At 41.3% G+C, this 19806-nt stretch overlaps 1 protein-coding gene across 3 annotated transcripts in view; it reads left to right on the forward strand.

Annotated features, from left to right (window-relative positions):
• Positions 1 to 418: 418 nt before the first annotated feature.
• STK39 (serine/threonine kinase 39) overlaps positions 419 to 19806 on the forward strand; it is a 317622-nt gene continuing 298234 nt past the window's right edge. For all 3 annotated transcript variants that reach the window (XM_027865926.1, XM_027865927.1, XM_027865928.1), the window contains exon 1: positions 419 to 754. In XM_027865926.1, coding sequence (XP_027721727.1) covers positions 553 to 754 — 202 coding nt within the window. In that variant the 5' untranslated portion in view covers positions 419 to 552. The remainder of the gene's footprint in view (positions 755 to 19806) is intronic.

Below are 19806 nucleotides of genomic sequence, written 5' to 3' on the forward strand. Positions count from 1 at the left end.
GCAGCCTCCGCAGCCAGCCGCAGCGGGAGCGGGGAGCGGCCACCGCCTCCTCCTTCTCCTTCTTCCTCCATCTCCTCCCTCCTCCTCCTCCTCCTCCTTCTCCTCCCCCCTCCATCTCCCCCCTGCCTCCATCTCCCACTCCTCCTCCTCCCCCTCCCCCCTCCTCCTCCTTACCTTCTTCTCCCCCTTCCCCCCCTCCGCTTTCCCCCTCCCTCCTCCCCACTCTCCCCCTCCCTCCCTCCTCTCCTCTCCTCTCCTCTCCTCCCTCCTCCTCTCTCCTCCCTCCTCCCCCCGGTGCTCTCTGCCTCTCGGCTCGGCTCCGCTCGGCTCCCCTCCCCTTGTGGCTGGCCCAGGCAGGCAGGCGGGCGGCAGGCAGCAGGCGGCGGGCGGGCGGGCAGCAGGCAGGGGAGGGAGGGAGTGCGCGAGCCCGGGTGAAAGGTGTCGGCCGAGAAGAAAGGGAAGTTAGGAGTAGCAAGAAGGTCGTTGGTTGCTCGGGGCGCCTCTTCCCTCCCCCCATCCCAACCCCCCACCCCCTTTTTCTCCAGCAGCATCATGGCGGAGCCCGGCGACTCTCCCGTCCACGTCCAGCCCCAGCAAGCAGCCCCGGTGGCGACGGCGACGGCCGCGGCCACGGCAGCCCCGGTTCCGGCGGCGGCGGCGGTGGCGGTGGCGGCGGCTGCCGGGGCGGCCTCGGCGGCCCAGGCCATCGGCTGGCCCATCTGCAGGGACGCGTACGAGCTGCAGGAGGTGATCGGTCAGTGCTGCTGCCGGGCTCGCCGACCCCGGGGCCGGGAGGGAGGCTGGCTGGGTGGGTGGGGTGAGTGCCCGGGAGGGAAGGGATGCATGCATGCATGCACGCCCGGAGGACGCCGAGGACGAGGACGAGGGGGCGGCGGGAGCCGGCTTTCGCGGCCTACCGGCGTTTCCCCCCCCGCACCCCCTGGGAGCCTCTTGGTGCAGGAGGCCGGTCTGTGGGAGCGCTTGAGCGCGGCGGCTGTGACTCGCACTGCAGACGAGCCGCAGAGTGCAAACTTTTATCTCCTGGGTCCGTGGCAGCTGGGGAGGAGTGAAGAGGGGACCGGTTTCCTCCCCTCCTCCTCCCGTTCCCCTAGGAAAGCGAGAAGCCCCTTCCAGATGTTCGAGGCGGGGTGTGTGTGTGGGGGGGTCGCATGCATGCAGCTGTTTCTGCAGCTGCTCCTTCTTGGCTCCCCTCCACCTCTTCTCACTCGCGTTCGCTTTGGGGACTCGTAACTCTTGCGGCTGTCTGCTCTCTCCTCCCTCCAGGGCCTTTTAACCCTACGATCCGGGCTTGGGTTTATCTCTGGGGTCTGGGGCAGAGTAAGGAGGGGACGGGGAGAAAGGAGCCCTCACTCGGACCTCGGCTTGTATTTGCCTGCATCTTTGGCGAGGTGGGTGGTGGGGTTGGGTGGGGTGGGGTAGAGAAGATGCTTATTCTTTGGATATGACGCCGGCCGGCTTGCTTTCTTTTTCTCCTTCTGTCTCTCTCCTCCTCTGTCTCTCTTTCTCTCTGCAAAACCTCCCCTTCCACCTTCCCCACCCCCACCCCCCACTGTGCGTCTTTGGGAAGCCCCCTGTGCCCAGCGCGCCTGCCCGCGACGGGCGTTGCGCCTGCCCCAGGATGGGGGCGCGGTGTCCGCGCCGGTACGCGCTGATGCTGCTGCCCTCGCTCGCTGGTCCAGTGCTGGGTTGCGAGCAGTGAAACCTTAGTCCGCCCGCCTGCGATCATCTCCCGGCCTCTGGGGGGGCCTCTGAGTCGGCTCACTAGCACGACCGTAGCTTGTATTTGTAAAAACCTGGGAAAGTTCCACGCTGAGGCCGGAGATGACCTCTCTCGGGCCACTAACGTGAAGGGCCAGGTTGATTTCAACCCGGGTTGGTGGTTTTCCTCCTCTGGTTTGCGGAAGGTCAGAAACCCAAGAAGGGAAACCTCCTAGGTGGCCAGGGGTGCATGCGTTCTTCATGCCCCACTTCTCCCCACCCAGGTTTGTGGCCTTTTTCAGCTCAATGGTCACGAGGGTGTTTAAACAGGATAGTAAAGTGTTTCAGGATTTTTCTATTAAAATTTTTTTGACACCCTTTTTCTAGTCTCTCTTTTCTTATACAGGTTTGCTTCAACTTTGGGAACTTTTGTCACCTACTGTGTAAACGTACAATATTTAGAGTTTGGGCAAGTGGGTACCTTACCAGCAAATCTAGGGGTAGAGAGGGGAAGTAACTTCTTGGGACTTAAATGCAATCTGGTGAAGTAAGTACCGATAGGCATGTTTTTGAGGGGGTACAAGTTCTTGACTATACAGGTATAGGTACTTGTGGTATGGAAACTCCATTAATGCAGGTCAGCAGCTTCTGGGCACTGAGCTAAATGTCACCCAGCCAGTTTTTCAGAGGCAGGATTAAAACCCAGGTCTTCCTTATTCTTAGAGGGGATCCTTAATTCCCTCTGCTACACTATGCTACAAAAGACTTACGAAGTTGAGATTCATTCATATATCTTGATATCTCTGTCTCCCTCTATCTCTGTTTCCTTCTCTTCTCTTCTCTTCTCTTCTCTTCTCTTCTCTTCTCTTCTCTTCTCTTCTCTTCTCTTCTCTTCTCTTCTCTTCTCTTCTCTTCTCTTAGAATAAATAGGTCTGAAAGGAAGCTGTAGAAATGATCCCAAGGGTTTGAAAATCAAGAGAAGGTCTTTGAAATCTCCTACTTATTAAAAGTCTGGAACAGAGACTTTCTAAGGATTAATCCTTCTCCCCTGAGCTAGCTATGAATGATTAAAAAAAAAAACAAAACATCAACAAACTGGTTGGTCCTGTCATAGTATTATTTGGAAGTCCAGGACTTTGGACATTTTTTTAGTTGGTTCCTGTTGTGGTTTTTAGTGGCATTAATTATGTGATACTGTTTTTTTTTTTCCATAGTCTGTACAAGAAGAAATTGGTAGTATTAGGATTGTTATTTCATTAGGGTTAATTTACAGCCCATATATTTAAAAGATGAATGCCTATTTGAATTGATAATTGTGAACCATTAGAAAAATTTTGCCCTTTCCATCAAAATAATTTAAATGATTTAAATGACAATTAAAGTGATTGTTTCTGTTCGAAATAGCATTGGTGATTACTAGTTGGTCACTTTAATGAAAAAGTCACCCATTTTCTTGAGAAAGTTTGTAAGAGAAGCTTGTTTAATATCATGACCTGGCTTTTTGCACAACTGCACCCATTGCCCTATTTTGTTCATGATGCAGATTTGTTGTTTCTTTTTAATTGAATGTTCTTGATGAAGGGACAAACTATAAAGTGTCTCTGTGGCAGCTATGTCATTGCAAATTAAATAGGTGGATCTGGGTTTTGCAGGGGATTAATATTTATAGGGTATCATTGTAAACCTATTTCTACCAAGTCCTAAGAATAAGCTCTTTTTTTTTTTTTTTTTAAGCAAACATTGCACGTTAAAGTTAGTAGTACAAACACTGAACCAGTTTCAATGGGAATTCCAATTTTAAAGTCTTTTTGCTCTGGAACAACCATACAGCAGGTGTCATATGATACACTCTCCAGCAGTATAAACCATGACCAGCAGGAGGCCCAGAAATGCCTCTTTGGGTAGAAGGAGAGACAAGGAATTGTTTTAACTTTCCAGGGTGGCACATAGTACTTTTTTCTCTAGTTCCTTCTCTGCAGAAGTTTGAGTTTCAGGTGTAGGAGAGAATTATTTTACTGAAAATCCAAACAACCCAAGTTCAGTGGTTTGGCTTTCCTTTTTTTTAACCTCCTCAAATAAAATAGGAGGTTTTGTTAGTCTAAAAATAAACTCTTCTCTTCTATTGACCTTGTTTGTCAGCTTTGTAGTTGTGTGAGATCAGTGAGAAAATAGTTACATTCTACAGCTTTATCATCTTTAGAAGTTGTAGCAGGCTAAAATTTACCTGAAGATAAATTGAGGGGTTATGCCAGGGAGAGGTTAAAATCTGGGATTTCTTTCTCCAGCTGTCGGTATCTTAATCATAGCATATTCAAAATATTTCTATAACTAGACATTTCTTATACAAATATATATAGGTGAAGGAAATTTCCATTTCTTTTATACTCTTCCTTTCCCTTCACTTATTTTCAAAAACACTAAAAAAACGCTTTCTTCTATAAAAGTCTTTATCATAATTTAATCAGCTTTGATTTGAAAAACAGAATAATAAGGGAATGACAACCTTCTGTTGGTAACCTGCGAATCCTGTCTGTTTACAATTGGTCTCTTCTTTTGAATATTTTCAGTTAAATAAATGCTTGTTGAATGAGAAATTTTCTCCTGTGATTTCTTGAAATAGAGTATAAGAGTATTTTCTTGATGAATTTTGCAAAGACCAATAATTAAAATTTTTTTTCCTTCTTGTTCTAACCATTGCATTGTCACTTTTGTCTTCATTGCTTCCAGATATTTTCTTGAGTTAGATCATTTTCCAGGTTTGCCTTTCTTCTTACATGTTTCCTTTCCCCTATTTTATCCTCTAGTTTAAATAATTCTACTTTTAGTCAGATCTATTGCTTATCCTTGCAATATATATTTCTAAACTGATGAGTCTAGAAATCATCATCCTGGCCTGTGATTACATAGGAATACATAATTTAAAATTTCATCTTCTGATATATCTGCTTATTTCCTTAATTTATTCGTTATGTTTACTAATCACTTTGTTGTATCTTATAGAACATTATAGTTTTTTTTTTTTTCTGATTCTACTCTTGGTTCTTGAATTTTTGCCTTGATCTGTTTTAATCCATAATATTTTGGTGTTGGAACCTTTTTTGGTTTCCTTAGTTCTTTGAGAGATTTAAATTTTTTCTTTTGAGGATTTCTAGTAACTTTTCTTCTTTTTAACATTTCTTTTCCAGTTTTTGAAGGAGATGTTGAAGTAGATTTCATTGTGACCCCTCACTCTGTCTCCTCCCAGAAATCTTTTTGTTCAGAGATCTGGAGCTGGAAAGTATCTCAGAGGCCACAGCTACTTCATCTTATAGTTGATATTGAGGCTTGGGGAAATTAAATGACTTTATCCAAGGTCACCCAGATAGTGAAGTGTCAGAGACAGGATTTGGACATAGTTTCTCCGACTTGGAACCAGTGGTCTTTCTACTATATGATGGAATTTTATAATTTATAATTTATAATTTAAAATATTTTTTGTTGGATTGCATAATTGGAAATTTGAATCAATTCATTAAAGCAGTGGGTGTAGCTTTTTCTGGTTTTTCTCTTAGATACCAAATGGACCATTGACCTTAAGCGTTTTATTTTCCTGAGTTTGCTTTTTGCAGGATGCAGAACACTTACTGGCAGGCCTGCCTTTCCAGTAGTTTTGTTCTTGATTTCTAAGCATCACTGCCCTCTTGTCCTTGATGATGAGTCAGGACCACATAAAAGGTAGCTCATTGCTCCAGTTATTTTATTACATTAGTCAAGGGAGTATGTACATATATTCCATTGTAACTGTGTATGTGCCCTATGTGTATGCGCACAGATGGCATGTGTGTATACATATACACACATATAATTCTTGATTGTTAGGATTCCTAATAGTAGGTGTTAGGAGGATCTCTGGATTCTCCTTTGCTCACTTTCTACATTGGACAGGTAACTGTATTCAGATGAATTTTTTCCCCTTTTCCACACCCTGGTAATAAAGATAGGTGGCCATGTCACCAATTCACATTACCTAATTAGGATAGTTTTTATGGTTCCATTCTAGAAAAAGATCATTGTCATCTCAGGAGTTTCTACTTTGCCCAGCACCTTTGAGGTGACTTCAATGTTCGTAGAACTTCCAAGGGGGCTGTGGGAGCTGCTTTGGGAAGCATTAGGAAGGTGGTAGCAGTGGAGTAGATTTCTGGACACTCAACTGGATAAAGCTTTGGTCACATCTGAAAGATGGCATCTCATTGATCTGTATGGAGGCTCTGACTTGGAATCCTTTAGATCTTGCTGTCTTGCTATCACTATTAGTTTCATTATTAAGATAGGCTTTTTAATCCTAATAGTAAAAGGCTGGAAGGAATTGACTAGAGTACAATATAGTGTTCATGAGTCTTTCTATATAAATTTTTATCTAAATTCTTTTTAATCTAAATTTTTTTTAAAGCCAAGAAAAACATATACTGAAATAAGTTTTATAGGTGCAGTTGATATTACAATGGGGAAGGCCTGTGGCTAATGGGAAAATTAAACCACAGATATATTCTCTTCCTACTTTCTGCATTGATTTATGCACTGATTTGCCTCTTAGCTCTGATTGTTTTCCTCTCTGGCTATTTTCTATTAGTGTTAAATTTTTGATAGTATTTGAAACAGGAACTAGACTGTACTCTGGAATGTGTCCTAATCTTACTTATTTGTTGGATAATGCTATACAGAGCTTTAGAATTGCAGAATCTCAGAGTTGGAAGGGATTTCAGAGGGCATCAGAGGCACGTGTCCAACCCATCCCTAGACTAAAGTGACCTCTACAATGTTCCCAATAAGTGGTTACTCAGACTTTGCTTAAAGACTTCAAATGAAGAGGGGAAATACCATTACCTTAGAGGCAGTCCATTCATTCCACTTTTTGCATAGTTCTGATAGGTCATTTTTCCAGAAATCAAGCCTAAAAATTTCCTCCTTTCAGTGTTATACTCATTATTTCTAGTTCTCTCCTAAGGGGCAGATCAGAATATATCTTCCACATGACAACTTTTTAAATACTTGCAGTCAGGTATCATGTTTCTGCTAAATCCTCTTCTCTAGAATTAACATCCCCAGTTTTCTTCATCTGATCCTCATGTTAAATAAGACAAAGAAAGCCTGGATGTGCTGTGAAGTTAAGGCCCTTTCACTCTCCAGGTTATCTGTCTGAAGACACTTATCCAGCTTATCAGGGTCTTGTATAAAAATGTGGTGCGAAGAAGTGAATGTGGTATTCCAGATGTTCTTTGATTAGGGCAGAATACAGCATGTCTACCATCACTGTCATTGCGGATACTTGTTTCCTTTAATGCAACCCAAGATTACATTAGTTTTTTTTGGCCACCTTTAATACAGGCTCATTGATTGATTGGCTTCCCTGTCACACTGTTGATACATTGAGCTTGAGGTCTATAAAACTCCCTAGATTTTTACCAGATGAACTGTCACCTAGTCACCTCTCCCCCATCTTATGCTTGTGAAGGTGATGAGTTTCTTCATCCAAAAATGAGGATGTTGGATTAAATGACCTCTGAGAGCCTTTCCAGCTCAAATTCTATGATCCTGTGAAAATGTATAAAGTTTTATTTCCTTTGAATATGTAGTTTTTCCAAAAATCTTTCTATATTCTTTTTACTATTTTATGTTGAAGGAAACCATATTTGTTTGAGAGAACGTTAGTACCACTCTATTTTAGCACAAATTTAACTCGATTGTGCTTAGGTAGGGACCTATTGTTGTCCAGTCCATGAGATCCAGAGTGAATTGCGTTTAAGGCTTGGTGTTTGAGAAAGAAATCTAGCCAGTAAATACCAAGTTAACTAGGTAGCTTTTGGCCATCAAAATGTACTTTCCTTTGTACAAAACACCCTCAGGTAAGGAGAGAGAAGGGGAGGGGAGGGATGAGCTGACACTTTGTGGCCTTGGCTATTTACTTTTTCCTCTGTGAACCCATTCTTTATCTGAGTATATACTTGCATTATTCTCCTCATGGGATTACTGGGAAGAAAGCTCTTTGTAAGCCTTAATATACAGTAAAAAAAAAAAAAAAGTTGTAGCACTGTCCTGTTGTCCAGAGGTAGAATTAATAGAGGACCTGCCTCTAGATGAAAAAAGAGAGATTCATTGCCAGGATGATTGCCCACCAGGCAATGATTTTTTTCATCTGTAGTAACTCATAAAAACCATCAGCAAAGCCGAGGAGTTGTGATGTGCAGTGGTGGACCCTTTACCCACACTGATGACAGGAGAGATCACTGAAATACCGTTATTAGGAAAGGTCTTTTGCTAACTTTAGACTCTTAATGATTTTGGGACAGAATATTAGCATCTGTGTGGTAAGGGAATAGAATGGCTTCCTATCAGGAAAGATCCAAGTGAGAAGAGAGATTACGGCCATGGTTTCCTCCTCTTCTTCTCTGCTAGCACCTGGGTGGAGAGTCAGGGAACCTAGCAAGTAGCTTGGTGCTAGCTTGGTGCTGCAGTGTGTAGACTGCTGGACTTGGAGTGAGGTAGACCTGAGTTTGAATCCTGCATGAGACACTAGCACTTTGATTCTGGGTAAGTCACTTAACTTTTGTTAGCCTCCTTTTCCTCACCTGTAAAATAGAGATAGTAAAACAAATGTAATAATATATGCAAAGGGCTTTACATATCTTAAAGAGCTATATAAATGTCAGTTGTTATTATGCAATTCACTGCAGAACTGGTTGACAATTGAGAAAAATCCTACGAGCTTTAAAAAACCTTTAGAGTACATCTAGTTTAACTTCCACATTTTATAGATGAGGAAACTGAGGCCCTGAATTGTCTACTGTAGTAAGCAGCAAGCTTAGAATTTGAACCCATGTCCCCAGACTCCACCCTCCTCTCTTTCTTTGCACTGGGTTGGAAAGGGCAGTGGAACCTCAGGCGGTTTGAACTGTTGCTTGCATTCATCGTCAGTGGCCTGTTCCACAAGTGCTGAGCATAACTTTCACAAAGGCTGCTGTAGAGGAGTGAACATCCTCTTCTAAAAAAGGATGTAGCAGCGGCCTGCCAGGACTGCAGTTTTCTTCTACCTCGGAGTTCATCCTGTGCAGGTTGCCGTGTTGGCAGGAAATGCAGCTGACTGTCAGAGAGTTAGGAGGGAGGCCAGGGAAATTTGCTTTTAGGTAAAATCATCTTGCAGACCATAAGGGCCTCCTCCCTCCTCCCCTGAAGGAGAACATTGCTTGATTTAAAAAAAAAAAAATTGCCCTGCTGGTTCTGCAGACCGGTATTGTTAATGACGGTGCTTATTTAGGGCTTTTCAGCCAATCAGCTCAAAGAGCTTTGCAGAAATTAGCTCATTAATCCCCACAAAGCAAGGGTAAGCAATTCTAGTGTTCTCTGCCTTCCTGAGTCCTGTAGGTAGGTGATCAGAGATGGGGCAAGATGAATTTCTTTCTCTCTTAAATGAGGGGGTTGGATTGATCCACTTTGAGATCTTCTCCAGCTCCAACATTCTGTGTCATGTGAATCCACAAAGGGACTTTTCTGAGGTCAAAGCAAGCAGAGGTACAGTTTAAGAAAAGGATGAAAATCCACACTTCTAGGATCTTTTTCTTTGGATCTCTTGAGTCAAGATCAGAACATCCTCCTCTGTTTTCTCTGCTGCTGTAACTTTTTCTTTTGTAGTCCACCCTTCCAAGTTTTGTTGTGTTTTTTTTTTTTTTTGAGGGGGGTGTTTTGGCAGAGGTCTAGGAGGTTGAAGTAGCAGCACTGTTTTACTTAATCCTGGACTTTTTTCCTAAACAAATTTCTTGAGCTATGTTTAGAAGTCAGGATGGGAGAGGAATTGGGATATAGGAAGAATAAGCAGAATCTGTGGGAAGGTGAGTTACAGAGAGGTTGCTTTGATGGTGGGAATTCAAGATTAAAACTTTAAGATATTGAGGAAGATATTGGCCTGCTGTTTACTGGACCACAGATTTGGTTCTCTTTTTAGTCATCAAAATTCAGAGATGTTTAATTTTCCTATAGTACCTTCTGTGGGAGAATACTGGTTTTCCTTTTACTGGAAAAAGAAATTTTCACATCATTAAATGAATTGATTTAGGTCTGTTTCAATGCTCAGATAGTTATGTTTAAGGCATAGCATTATGACAGTTTTGAAAAAATGATTTTCAGGATTTCTCTTTAAAAATCTGATCTTTGATGCTGGGGGGCAGGTAAGACTGCATTATACTTTGTTAGAGAGCATCACAGGCTCTGTGTAATTGAGAAATTTTGGAAAACTGGAAGTCCTTCTGAAAGTGTAGACTAACAGGAGTTTTATTTCTAGAACTGATTGACTTATTTCCTTAGATAGTAAGGAGCCATTTAAAATTTTTGAGCGAGGAAGTGACATTTATTCAACAAGCATTTGTTACTTGCATCCTAGATGCCATTGTGATATAGAAAATGAGTACTATCACACAGAGAGTAATTGTGAGGCTTATGGTGTTCTGAGCCAGCTTCAACAGCTAACAAACAAATAAGGAACTTTGATGTTATTAGGAAAATGTATGCTAGAAAAAAAGATGGGCTGGTCACATGGTGAAGGTGAGGTTTGACAAGTGGTTGACAACCTGAGTGCTCTCATGGTGTCTTCAATATGTGAAGAGAGCAAGGAAGGCTTCCAGTGCTTTGGGTTGACTTCTGGAAGGCCATGCACAAGAAGTGTACAGGATAGACAGACTGTATCCCAATTGGCATGATCACAGAACCATCTGAGGATGTACTGGAACTCTACAAACAAAAAATAAAAATAGGTTAATAGCTTCCATTCTTATCTTCTTGAGGACCTTACATCTTACATGATGAGAGTTCTACAATAAGAATGCTGATTTAGCAGTATCGTTTAGCTTAGACTGGAGAAGGGAAAGACCAGAGGAAGAAAGAGGAGATAAGAGATTGCACTATGGTACTGTCATTGGGCATGAAAAAGAGGAAATGGATTGAAGAGATAATTTGGAGGAAGTGACAATAGGACTTAGTTGTAGGTAGAATTCTTTTTCAAGTTTGAGTTGTGCTAGATGGTCATGGAGGTCCCTGCCAAATCTGCAGTTCTGTGATTATGTTCCAGCTTAGCATCTTGTAGCCCTATGTGAGGATAAAGGGGTATATTACAAGTCTTTTCTTATTAGCCATCTGCTGAGTTGAGGCTCTACTAAAATTTTTGAGCGTTAAAAAACTAATAGAAATAAAATCTTAAAAGTATTACATTTTACTTCATGTTGTGGGATTATATAAACTATAAATTTGTTTGATTGGTCTTCAGAAGGTTTGGAGACCGACAGTTGTTATATATATTGACATATCAAAATAAATGAGAAGACTATTGCAAAATGGATAGGGAAGAGTGGGCCTTGCAGTCAGAAGGCAAATCCTTTCATAAGTCACTTCTCATTGAGGGGTGCTGCCCTCTCCCCCACCTTTGTTAGATTAATAAAATTACAGAATTGTTGCCAGTTAGCATTGGTGGAAGGGAGTTCCTCTTCAGGAACTCCCTACACCAATAAAATCAGAGGCTGACAAAAAAAAACAAAGCAAAAAACCCACAAACAACCAAACCAAAAACCCAAACCCAAAATAAAACTGTTTTTTTTCTTTCTTTTTTCTTTTTTTTTTTTGCCAGGTTAATGCCTAGTGGAAAGGATTTTGCACCCTAAGGACTACCTTTCCATCTGGTGTGCAGCCAAAGCTTGTCTCCACTAATTAGAATTCAAGACCCTTGAGAGCAGGAATCGTCTTGCTTTTCGGTTTTGTACCTGTAGTGCTTAGCACAATGCTAGGACCACAGTTCTTAATCTTTTCCATTCCATCTGTTAGACATTATTAATTTATTATTTTCCCAGGTGAAATACTAATTTTTGTGGCCACCATGTTTCCAACCTTTGGTCTTTGCAGAAAACCAATTAGGGTTAAGTTATATATTACTTTTAAAAATAATTTGCCAGAAAAATGGAGATGACTGATAGAGTTGATATTGGTTAATTTTGCCATGTAAGTGCCAGATCTTTATTGGGGTTATTTTAGAGGCTAAGGTCATTTGAGTACTCTCTTACCTCTTAGGATTCTTAGTTGAGGTTGAGATATTTGAAGAAGCTAGGATATACTCCTGATTTGATTTCATAATGGTTACTATTAAAATTGGTGATGAGGAACATTCTGGTTCCTTTCTCTCTTATAAGACCAAGGCTTGAAAAAGGGTCTTGAAAAAGGATGGGAGAGGTGGTTTCTGTAACTTGTATTTTCTGGATCTGTTTCTTGTTAACCTGTATTGTGTAATTCTGGCCTCAGCTCTTGTTGCTTGAGTAAGCCCTTTCAATTATAGATTTAAATTCTATCCTTACTTTGATAAAATCTGGGGAACCTAAGTGCTAGGAGGCATAGTGTACTGTGCTAATGTAGAATTTTACAATACAAAGGGGACTTTAGAGATCAGAGCTAGTTCCTCCTTAGATTGTAAGCTTCTTGTGGTCTGGGACTGTCTTGTGCTTCTTTTCGTATCCTCAGAGTTTAGCACAGTTTATTGATTGATTGAAGGATTGTTTAGACCCATTTGTGTCTAGGGAGGCTATGCTTTGTCCCTAAGATCACCCAGTTAGCCTCAGAGCCAGGACTAAAACACAAATCTCCTGCTTCCTAGCCTGGTGTTCTTTCTGTTTTGCCAAACTTCCTTTCTACCAGTGGAAAGGAAGAGCAATAAAGCTAGCAGGTGGGATATGGTCTACTGACCTCAATGAATTTTATAATTACTGTTTTAGTAGAATCAATGTGTATGTCTGCCAGGGGACAACAATTCCCATACAGGTGTAATAATAATACTCTGTATTTATATAACACTTTTTTCAAGAAATGTTAACAATGTTTTGGACTTTTTTTTTTTAACCTTTTGCAGTAACCCTTTGCAGAAGGCTGACCATTGAGAAGAACTGGCTTTCTCAACTTAGTAAAAATGAATGGGAAAATGAAGTATGAGTAGTAGATTTCCCTCCCTACCACCCAGCAGACTGCACCGTTGGCCATTTGCCAGGACCAAGACCTGCATGCTTAGGTATTCTTGAGTTTGTTCACACAACTGTCTTTACCAGTTTTTACCATTCATCTTATCAACCCAGCCTCCCATAGTAGTACTTAAATTATGTTACTTATAGCAGAGGTATCAAACACACAACCTGCAGGCCCACTGCACTTCTGATTACCAGAACCAGATTAAAATGCAATTGGGATTACATATTTAACAAAATAAAGACACTAGAAGGTAGATAATGTTAATAGGTGGCTTTCTGAGTTAATTTGCAGCCAGCAGGGAACCTTATGTTGGTTTCATGGTTTGAGTTTTGACACCAGTGGCTTATAACACAACATGTGACATCTGCCCAGCACTCTTCTGTTACCGATTTATGGGAGTGGGAGCTCCTTCCATCACTTGCACAGCTAGTAAGTATCAGAGGTGGGATCTGAACCCAGGAATTTCTGACTCTCTGTCAGGTGCTTTCTCCATTGTACGTTGATACTTCTCAAGGTTACCACTATCTGACCCAAATTATGTAAAAGTAACCTTCTCTATGACAGTCCTGAAATCTTGAAGACTGAGTCCTATGATACATTGGAATGGAAATGTAGTTGCCTTAAAGGGTTTCTTAAATAGCTATGGATTTAGTCCCTTGATTAATGAATATTGTAGCCTTCAATGCTGCAACATTGCCTTTCTGTTGGGTTACTTAGAATAGCTGGTTTTAATTCTTTTCCCCTAGTACAGGGGTGGGGAACCTTTGGCCTTGAGGCCACAAGTGGCCCTCTAGGTCCTCAAGTGTGGCCCTTTGACTGAAATTTGGTCTTAGAGGGCCACATGTGACCTTGAGGCCACAGGTTCCCTACCCTGTGTTTGAGGGTTGACATTGATGCTGATTTTAGGATTGTAGAAGTCGGTCAGGGCAGGGGAAACCCAACTGTATAAACTTTTCTTTCAATATAGTCTGCATTGGGAATCTGGTCAGTTCACATTTTAAGAGGAACACTGATTCCCTATGTGTATTGAAGATGGACACCGTTGATGACTTGAGGGGATCGTTTTGAAGTGTGAGGTTTTTTTAATCTCCTTGGTGGAGCTCTCACATCTCTCTGGGAATGTTTTTTTGTTTTTGTTTTGGTAAGTGCTTGTGATTTCCATGAAGAATAAGACACTCTGCTCCCTCCACATTCCCCAGAAAAGTCAATAGCAATATTCTAAAAACTTAGGAAAACATTGCTTTTTCTTGAAAGGATCATGGCAGAGCACTACAGGGACTGATCTGGCCTGTGACCGGGTAAGGACTCACTGTCCCAGGGATAGGAATAACTCCAGAGTCCTGGGATCTCTGCTCCATAGGAAATGGATATCCTGGGGGACCAGAATCATCTTGGTTTTTATCCCACCCTTTACCCTGACAGGGAAAATCTGGCTTGGTAGCATTTTTGGTGGGAAAAGAAAAACTCATGAAAAGAAACAGTTGCTCCTCTAGGGAAGTTTTTAAATTAATTGCTGTCAGAGGCAGTCACAGCAGTGTTTGTTGAAATCACTGAAAGATTGGACTTAAATTCCTGCCCTTTGCAGTAGTCACTGGCTTAAAACAGAGATCGAAACATATGTATTTTTTCTTTTTAAAATATTATTTTCATTACAGAGTCCTTCTCACAAGCATCCAGGAGATTAATGAGACAGTTCCCTTTGGGGAGGGAGTTGGTAGTTGCAGCTTTGTAGGATTTGGGACAAAAGAGTGTAAGATTTTGCTGTGGCATGAAGTTTGGGGGCAATGAAAGATAAGATAAAGACTGTTGGAGGAGGCCTGGTGAGGAGCAGTGACCAGAGGGAAAAAGGAGTGGCAGTGAACTCAGCCTTTGAGAAAGGCTTTGTTTAGAAGGTGCAAGAGCCCCTCAGTCATCTAGCCCTAAAAATCAATTATATGTGTGGGCTTATAATCCAAAGTGTATTCCAATTAGTGTATGTTTAAAGGAGTATACAAAAAAGCTCTTCTGAGGGCCATATGCTCTCCAGCCCTGACTAATGTAACAGTGTTTGGTCTTTTTGATAATTGAAGAGTGTGAATTATATATAGATTATAGAATTGATTGCTGAAAGGGGCCTCGGAGTGTCTAGTTCAATTTGCCCTACTCCCTAGCCTGATTTTGCAAAGGAGGTATATGAGAATCCTGGTGGACCCAGGCGAATTTTCCTTATACATGATAATCCTTTGAATATGTGAAGAATTGTTTATAAACTTGAAGGATTTGGGATTTTGTCAGTGCCTGTACTCTTTCCCCTGGCACAGATGATAATCCCTCCGAGTTAGAAGTTGGTCTTTGATAGTTGCTGCATCTAAATGTTTTATTACCTTGTGACCAGGCTGGTGATGAGTCTTTGTATCTCAGCCAGGCTAGTCCTCAGATGAGGGGACACACACACACACACACACACACACACACACACACACACACACCCCCCCACAAAGAGCACTGACTTTGGAATCAGAGGACAGGGATCAAACCTGCTTATCACGTAAGAAAGTGCCCTTGGCCTTAGGATCCTTGTTTGTGAAATGAGACTGGTGTATTAGATGGACTTTTAGGCCCTTTCTGGCTTTAAATCTGTGATTTTAGGATACAGACATGTACATACTGGCTAAGGATCAAACTTAAGGTGCTTTTGTGGTAGGGTTTAATTTATATAGACATAGGAAAAATGAAAATGACTGCTTTATGAGAAGAAAGTTTTTGATAGAGGTAATAGTATGTGGAGGGAGAGTAAATTAATTTGGTTTTCGGTCATTCGGGAACAATCTGTACCCTCCTCCCTTTGGTGTTACTTGTGTCAGTGGTGGTGTTCCAAGGACTGGAGCTATGTAATCCTCTTCTCCACACCCTCCACCTTCCACTTGCCTCCCCCATTGGCTGTTTTATATTTTTGGAGTCCTAATTGCAGTGCCTGACCTTAAACCAGTGTCATTACAGAAAAAAAAAATTATAATGTTTTAAATCTCTTAATTATTTGGGAGATTGGAAGAGGTATAGGCGAGGAGGACAAATAAATAATGAAACACATCTTCCTTTTCTTGGTGGAATCAACCAACCAACCAATAGGTACTTTATTCCAGACAGTGGTAAGTGCTAGGGATAACATGTTTCCTTCCCCCCCTCACCCCCAAAAAAGGCAAAAACAGTATCTTCTTCTTCTAACAGGTTTATATTCCAATGAAGGAGACAATGGTTTGTATACATAGATACTTGCTAGATAAATTAGCCTTAGGGGGTAAGGCACTAGTATCTGGGAAGTGGGGGTGGCTGTCCATGAAAGACATCCTTGAGGAGATGGCCTCTGACCAGAGTCTTTAAGGAAGGCAGAGATTCTAAGAGGTAGAAGTTAGGACATGCACTGGGGGAAAACCAGTGAAAAGGGCCCGGGCTGGGAGGTTGACTTGTGGAGAAGATGGGGAAGACAGTCCCTTCTGACTGCTGCATAGTCGCTTGTCAGATATGGCTGCTGTGTCAAGTTGGTTTTGCTTAAGTTTTTCTGTGTGACACAAAAAAAGTGTGGGTACATGTGTGTGAAAGAGAATGTGGTGTAAAAAAAAGGCATTACTAAAAAATGATAGAGGGATGTTTTCAATCTCTAAATCCTGTGCTTTCTTTATTAAGATAATTTTTTTTCTGTCATTCAGTGATATAGATATACCTTTGTCAGAGGCAGCTTAGGTGGTGGTTGCAGTGGATAGAGTGCTGGGTCTGGAGTCAGGTAGACCTGAGTTCAAATCCTACTTGAGACATGCAGTAACTTTGTGACCCTGGGCAAATCACTTAACCCTGTTTGCCTCAGTTTCCTCATCTATAAATGAGCTGGAGAAGGAAATGACAAACCACTCCACTATCTTTGCCATGAAAACCCCAAATGAGGTCACAAAGAGTCAGGTACAGCTGAAATGATCGAACAACAACAACATCTTTGTCAAAGCTAGGTAGAAATCAGTTGTTGGTAGAAGCATTAAACATTCTGTTTTGTCCCTTAATAAGTCCCAGGAAATGGAGTGTTTTGTATTTGTGGGGACCCCGATTTATGTTTCTGGAAAACTCAGGGTGTCTTATAGGTAAGATAAGATGCAAAACTCACCTACAGTAACTTTTTTTTTTTTAATAGTGGTGTTTCTCAGATTCTTAGGTTACTTTGCAGGGCCCCTTGAAAATAGCTAATTAAAGATGATATAGGTAGTATACATATATTTGACTAAACATTAGTTTTAAATATTTGCCAGTATGACTGATCTTCAGGTGATAAAGGTGACAGTGTAGTGAATTAATATTTTCCTGCTAATAGTTTTTATGACATTAAAAAGATAATTATCTTGAAAAGTGAAATTATTTTCAGGCGTGTATAGTAGAACAAAAGCTTAATAACCTCTTTGAACTCCTTAGAAGAAAGGAGTTTACAACACCAGGGACAGAAACTTTATGAACTGTGACTGTAAAAGGATATTTTTGTTGAACAAATATACCCGAGCTTCCAGGTCCTAGTGAGCCCTTGTAGCCTTTGAGAAGTCACCTTGGAAAGGTTGACGCCTTTTCCATCGGGAGTGCTTTTGGTTAAAGCATTTCTGAGCTCCATTTTTGGAGTTGCTGTCAAAACTTAATGGCACATTCTTTTGAATTTCCCCACTGGTGACTCTCGGAGGTGGTGGCGGTGGCAGGTTTTGGAAATAGCCAAAAGTCATTTGAGGCTAATACTTATGAATGAAATGGTTGATCAAACTGGGTAAATCCTAATTTGTTGCTTCTGTTACTGTTTTTTGATTAGTTATACCTGTTACATTTGACTCTTATTAGGTAGACATACTATCAGTCTCATTAATTTTTATATTGTTACAATAAAGAAACAAGTGACTTTCTTGAGTAGCTTATGAATTGGATTTTAATTCAGTCCCCTTCTCTTCCCCCCCCCGAAAAAAAGGTTCTAACAGAATATTGAGTAGTTTCAGTGTAAATGAAATAACTATTACCTCTCAAAGTGATTGACTACTTAGATGGAGATTAAGTCATTTGGAAATACAAGTACTGGTGTGTTTGTTAGGGGAAAAAAATCAGATTCAGGTATATGCAGTAGTCCTTAGTATAGGATCATAAGCAGAGTGTTTTGTTATTTGACTGTGATGATGATAATGTCTGTATATCATAATTTGATCCTCAGAACTGTTTTTTAAAATAATTGAGATGAGTGTCCATTGCAATGCCATCACAACATGTCCAGAACTGAAATGACCATTTTTCTTCCCAATTCTGTCTCATTTTTCAAATTCTCTTCCTGTCAACTGCACTTGTGGCGATCTTTGATTCCTTCCTCTCCCATTTCACAAACACTAACCAGTTGTCAGGCTCTTTTCATGAGCACCGATGTTGTCCAGGGCTTTCTTATTATCTCATGCCTGACTGTCGTAGAAGCTTCTTTGCTGTTCTCCCAGATTCTGGCTGCCTGTCCTATTTATTGCCAAATTAGCCTTCCTCATGTGTAGGTCTGGTTATGCTGACTATTACTTTAAAATCTTCCATGGCTCCCCATTACCTACTAAATAAAAAGCTTAGCATTTTCAAGGCTGTCCAGTTGTTATCTTTTTTTTGGGGGGTGGGGGGGACATGGTGCCCAGAACTGAACAGAACTACTCTGACTAGGCCAGAATACAGAGGGATTGTCACTTCTATTTTTGGAAGCTATGCCTCTGTACAGTCTAGATCTTGCTAGCTTTCTTGGCTGTCACATTGTTAGCTCACATGGAGCATCCAGTTCATCAAAAGTGTTAAATATTTTTGAGCTGAACTGTTCTAGCCATACATCTTCATCTTATATTCATGAAACTGATAGTTTGAACCCTTTTTTGTGTTACAAAATAGATATTCAGTTTTATCAAATGAGCTTCCATCTAACAATAACCACCAAAACCAAAATAAAAAGAAAAGTGATTGGGAAAAATATATCTTTACAAGTCTGATATCCAGATTCTCTAAAGAAATAAATATACTCTGTTTCCAATGGATAAGTGGCCAAGGGTGAGAATAAGTTTGTTTAAGATGTATTAAGCACCTCCTGTGTTGCCAGGGTGAGAGGAGGAGTAATAGACAAGCTGGAGAGGCCAAATGCAAAGTCAGGAAAACCTGGCCTCAGGCCCTGCCTCTTGATATGGCCTGCCTTTGTGACTTTGAGTAAATCACTTAATCTCTCAGTATTCCAGGCAGTTCACTTAAGACTTTAAGTTGCAGATAAAATGCTGATCCACATTGGTAGATGATGTTCTCACCAGGATACCAGTGAGATCACTGGTCTCATCCCCTCCTAAAAGGAACATGTTTCTGGGGATGTAGTAACTAAAATAAAACACACAGGCAAGAATGTTTTATTTACTTATTTTATACAAAAATAAGTAAATGCAAAGTAGTTTCTGGAGAGAGAGGGTTAATAATATAAAGAGCCACGTGTATTTCAGGTTTGGGGGACATTTTGTGAATGGGCAGCTAGGTGGTACAGTGGATAGAGTGCTGGGTCTGGAGTCAGATAGACCTGAGTTCAAATCCTTCCTCAGGTATTAGTTGTGTGACGCTGGATAAGTCACGTAATCCTATTTGCCTTAGTTTCCTCATCTGTGAAATGAGCTGGAGAAGGAAATGGCAAGCCACTCTTGTATCTTTGCCAAGAAAACCCCAAATGGGGTCATGAAGAGTCAGACACGACAGAAAATTTGACTAAACAATAACGTTAAACAAAAACATTGTCAGTGTGCCAAGGTAGGAGATTGTATGTAGGATTTGGGGAATAAGTAGTAATATAGTTTGACTGGGTGTTGTTGTTTAGTCCTTCAGTCGTGTAGACTCTTTGTGGCTCCATGGACCATACTGTTCCTGGGGTTTTCTTGGCAAAGTTATTGGAGTGGTTTGCCATTTCCTTCTCCAGTGGATCAAGACAAACAAGTTAAGGGACTGGCTCAGGGTCACGTAGCTAGTGTCTGAGTTGGGATTTGAACTCAGGTCTTCCTGACTCTCCAGGCTTATATCCCCTGA

Source organism: Vombatus ursinus, unplaced genomic scaffold, assembly GCF_900497805.2.
Source record: "Vombatus ursinus unplaced genomic scaffold, bare-nosed wombat genome assembly UNPS02014779.1, whole genome shotgun sequence".
Classification (NCBI taxonomy): Eukaryota; Metazoa; Chordata; class Mammalia; order Diprotodontia; family Vombatidae; genus Vombatus; species Vombatus ursinus.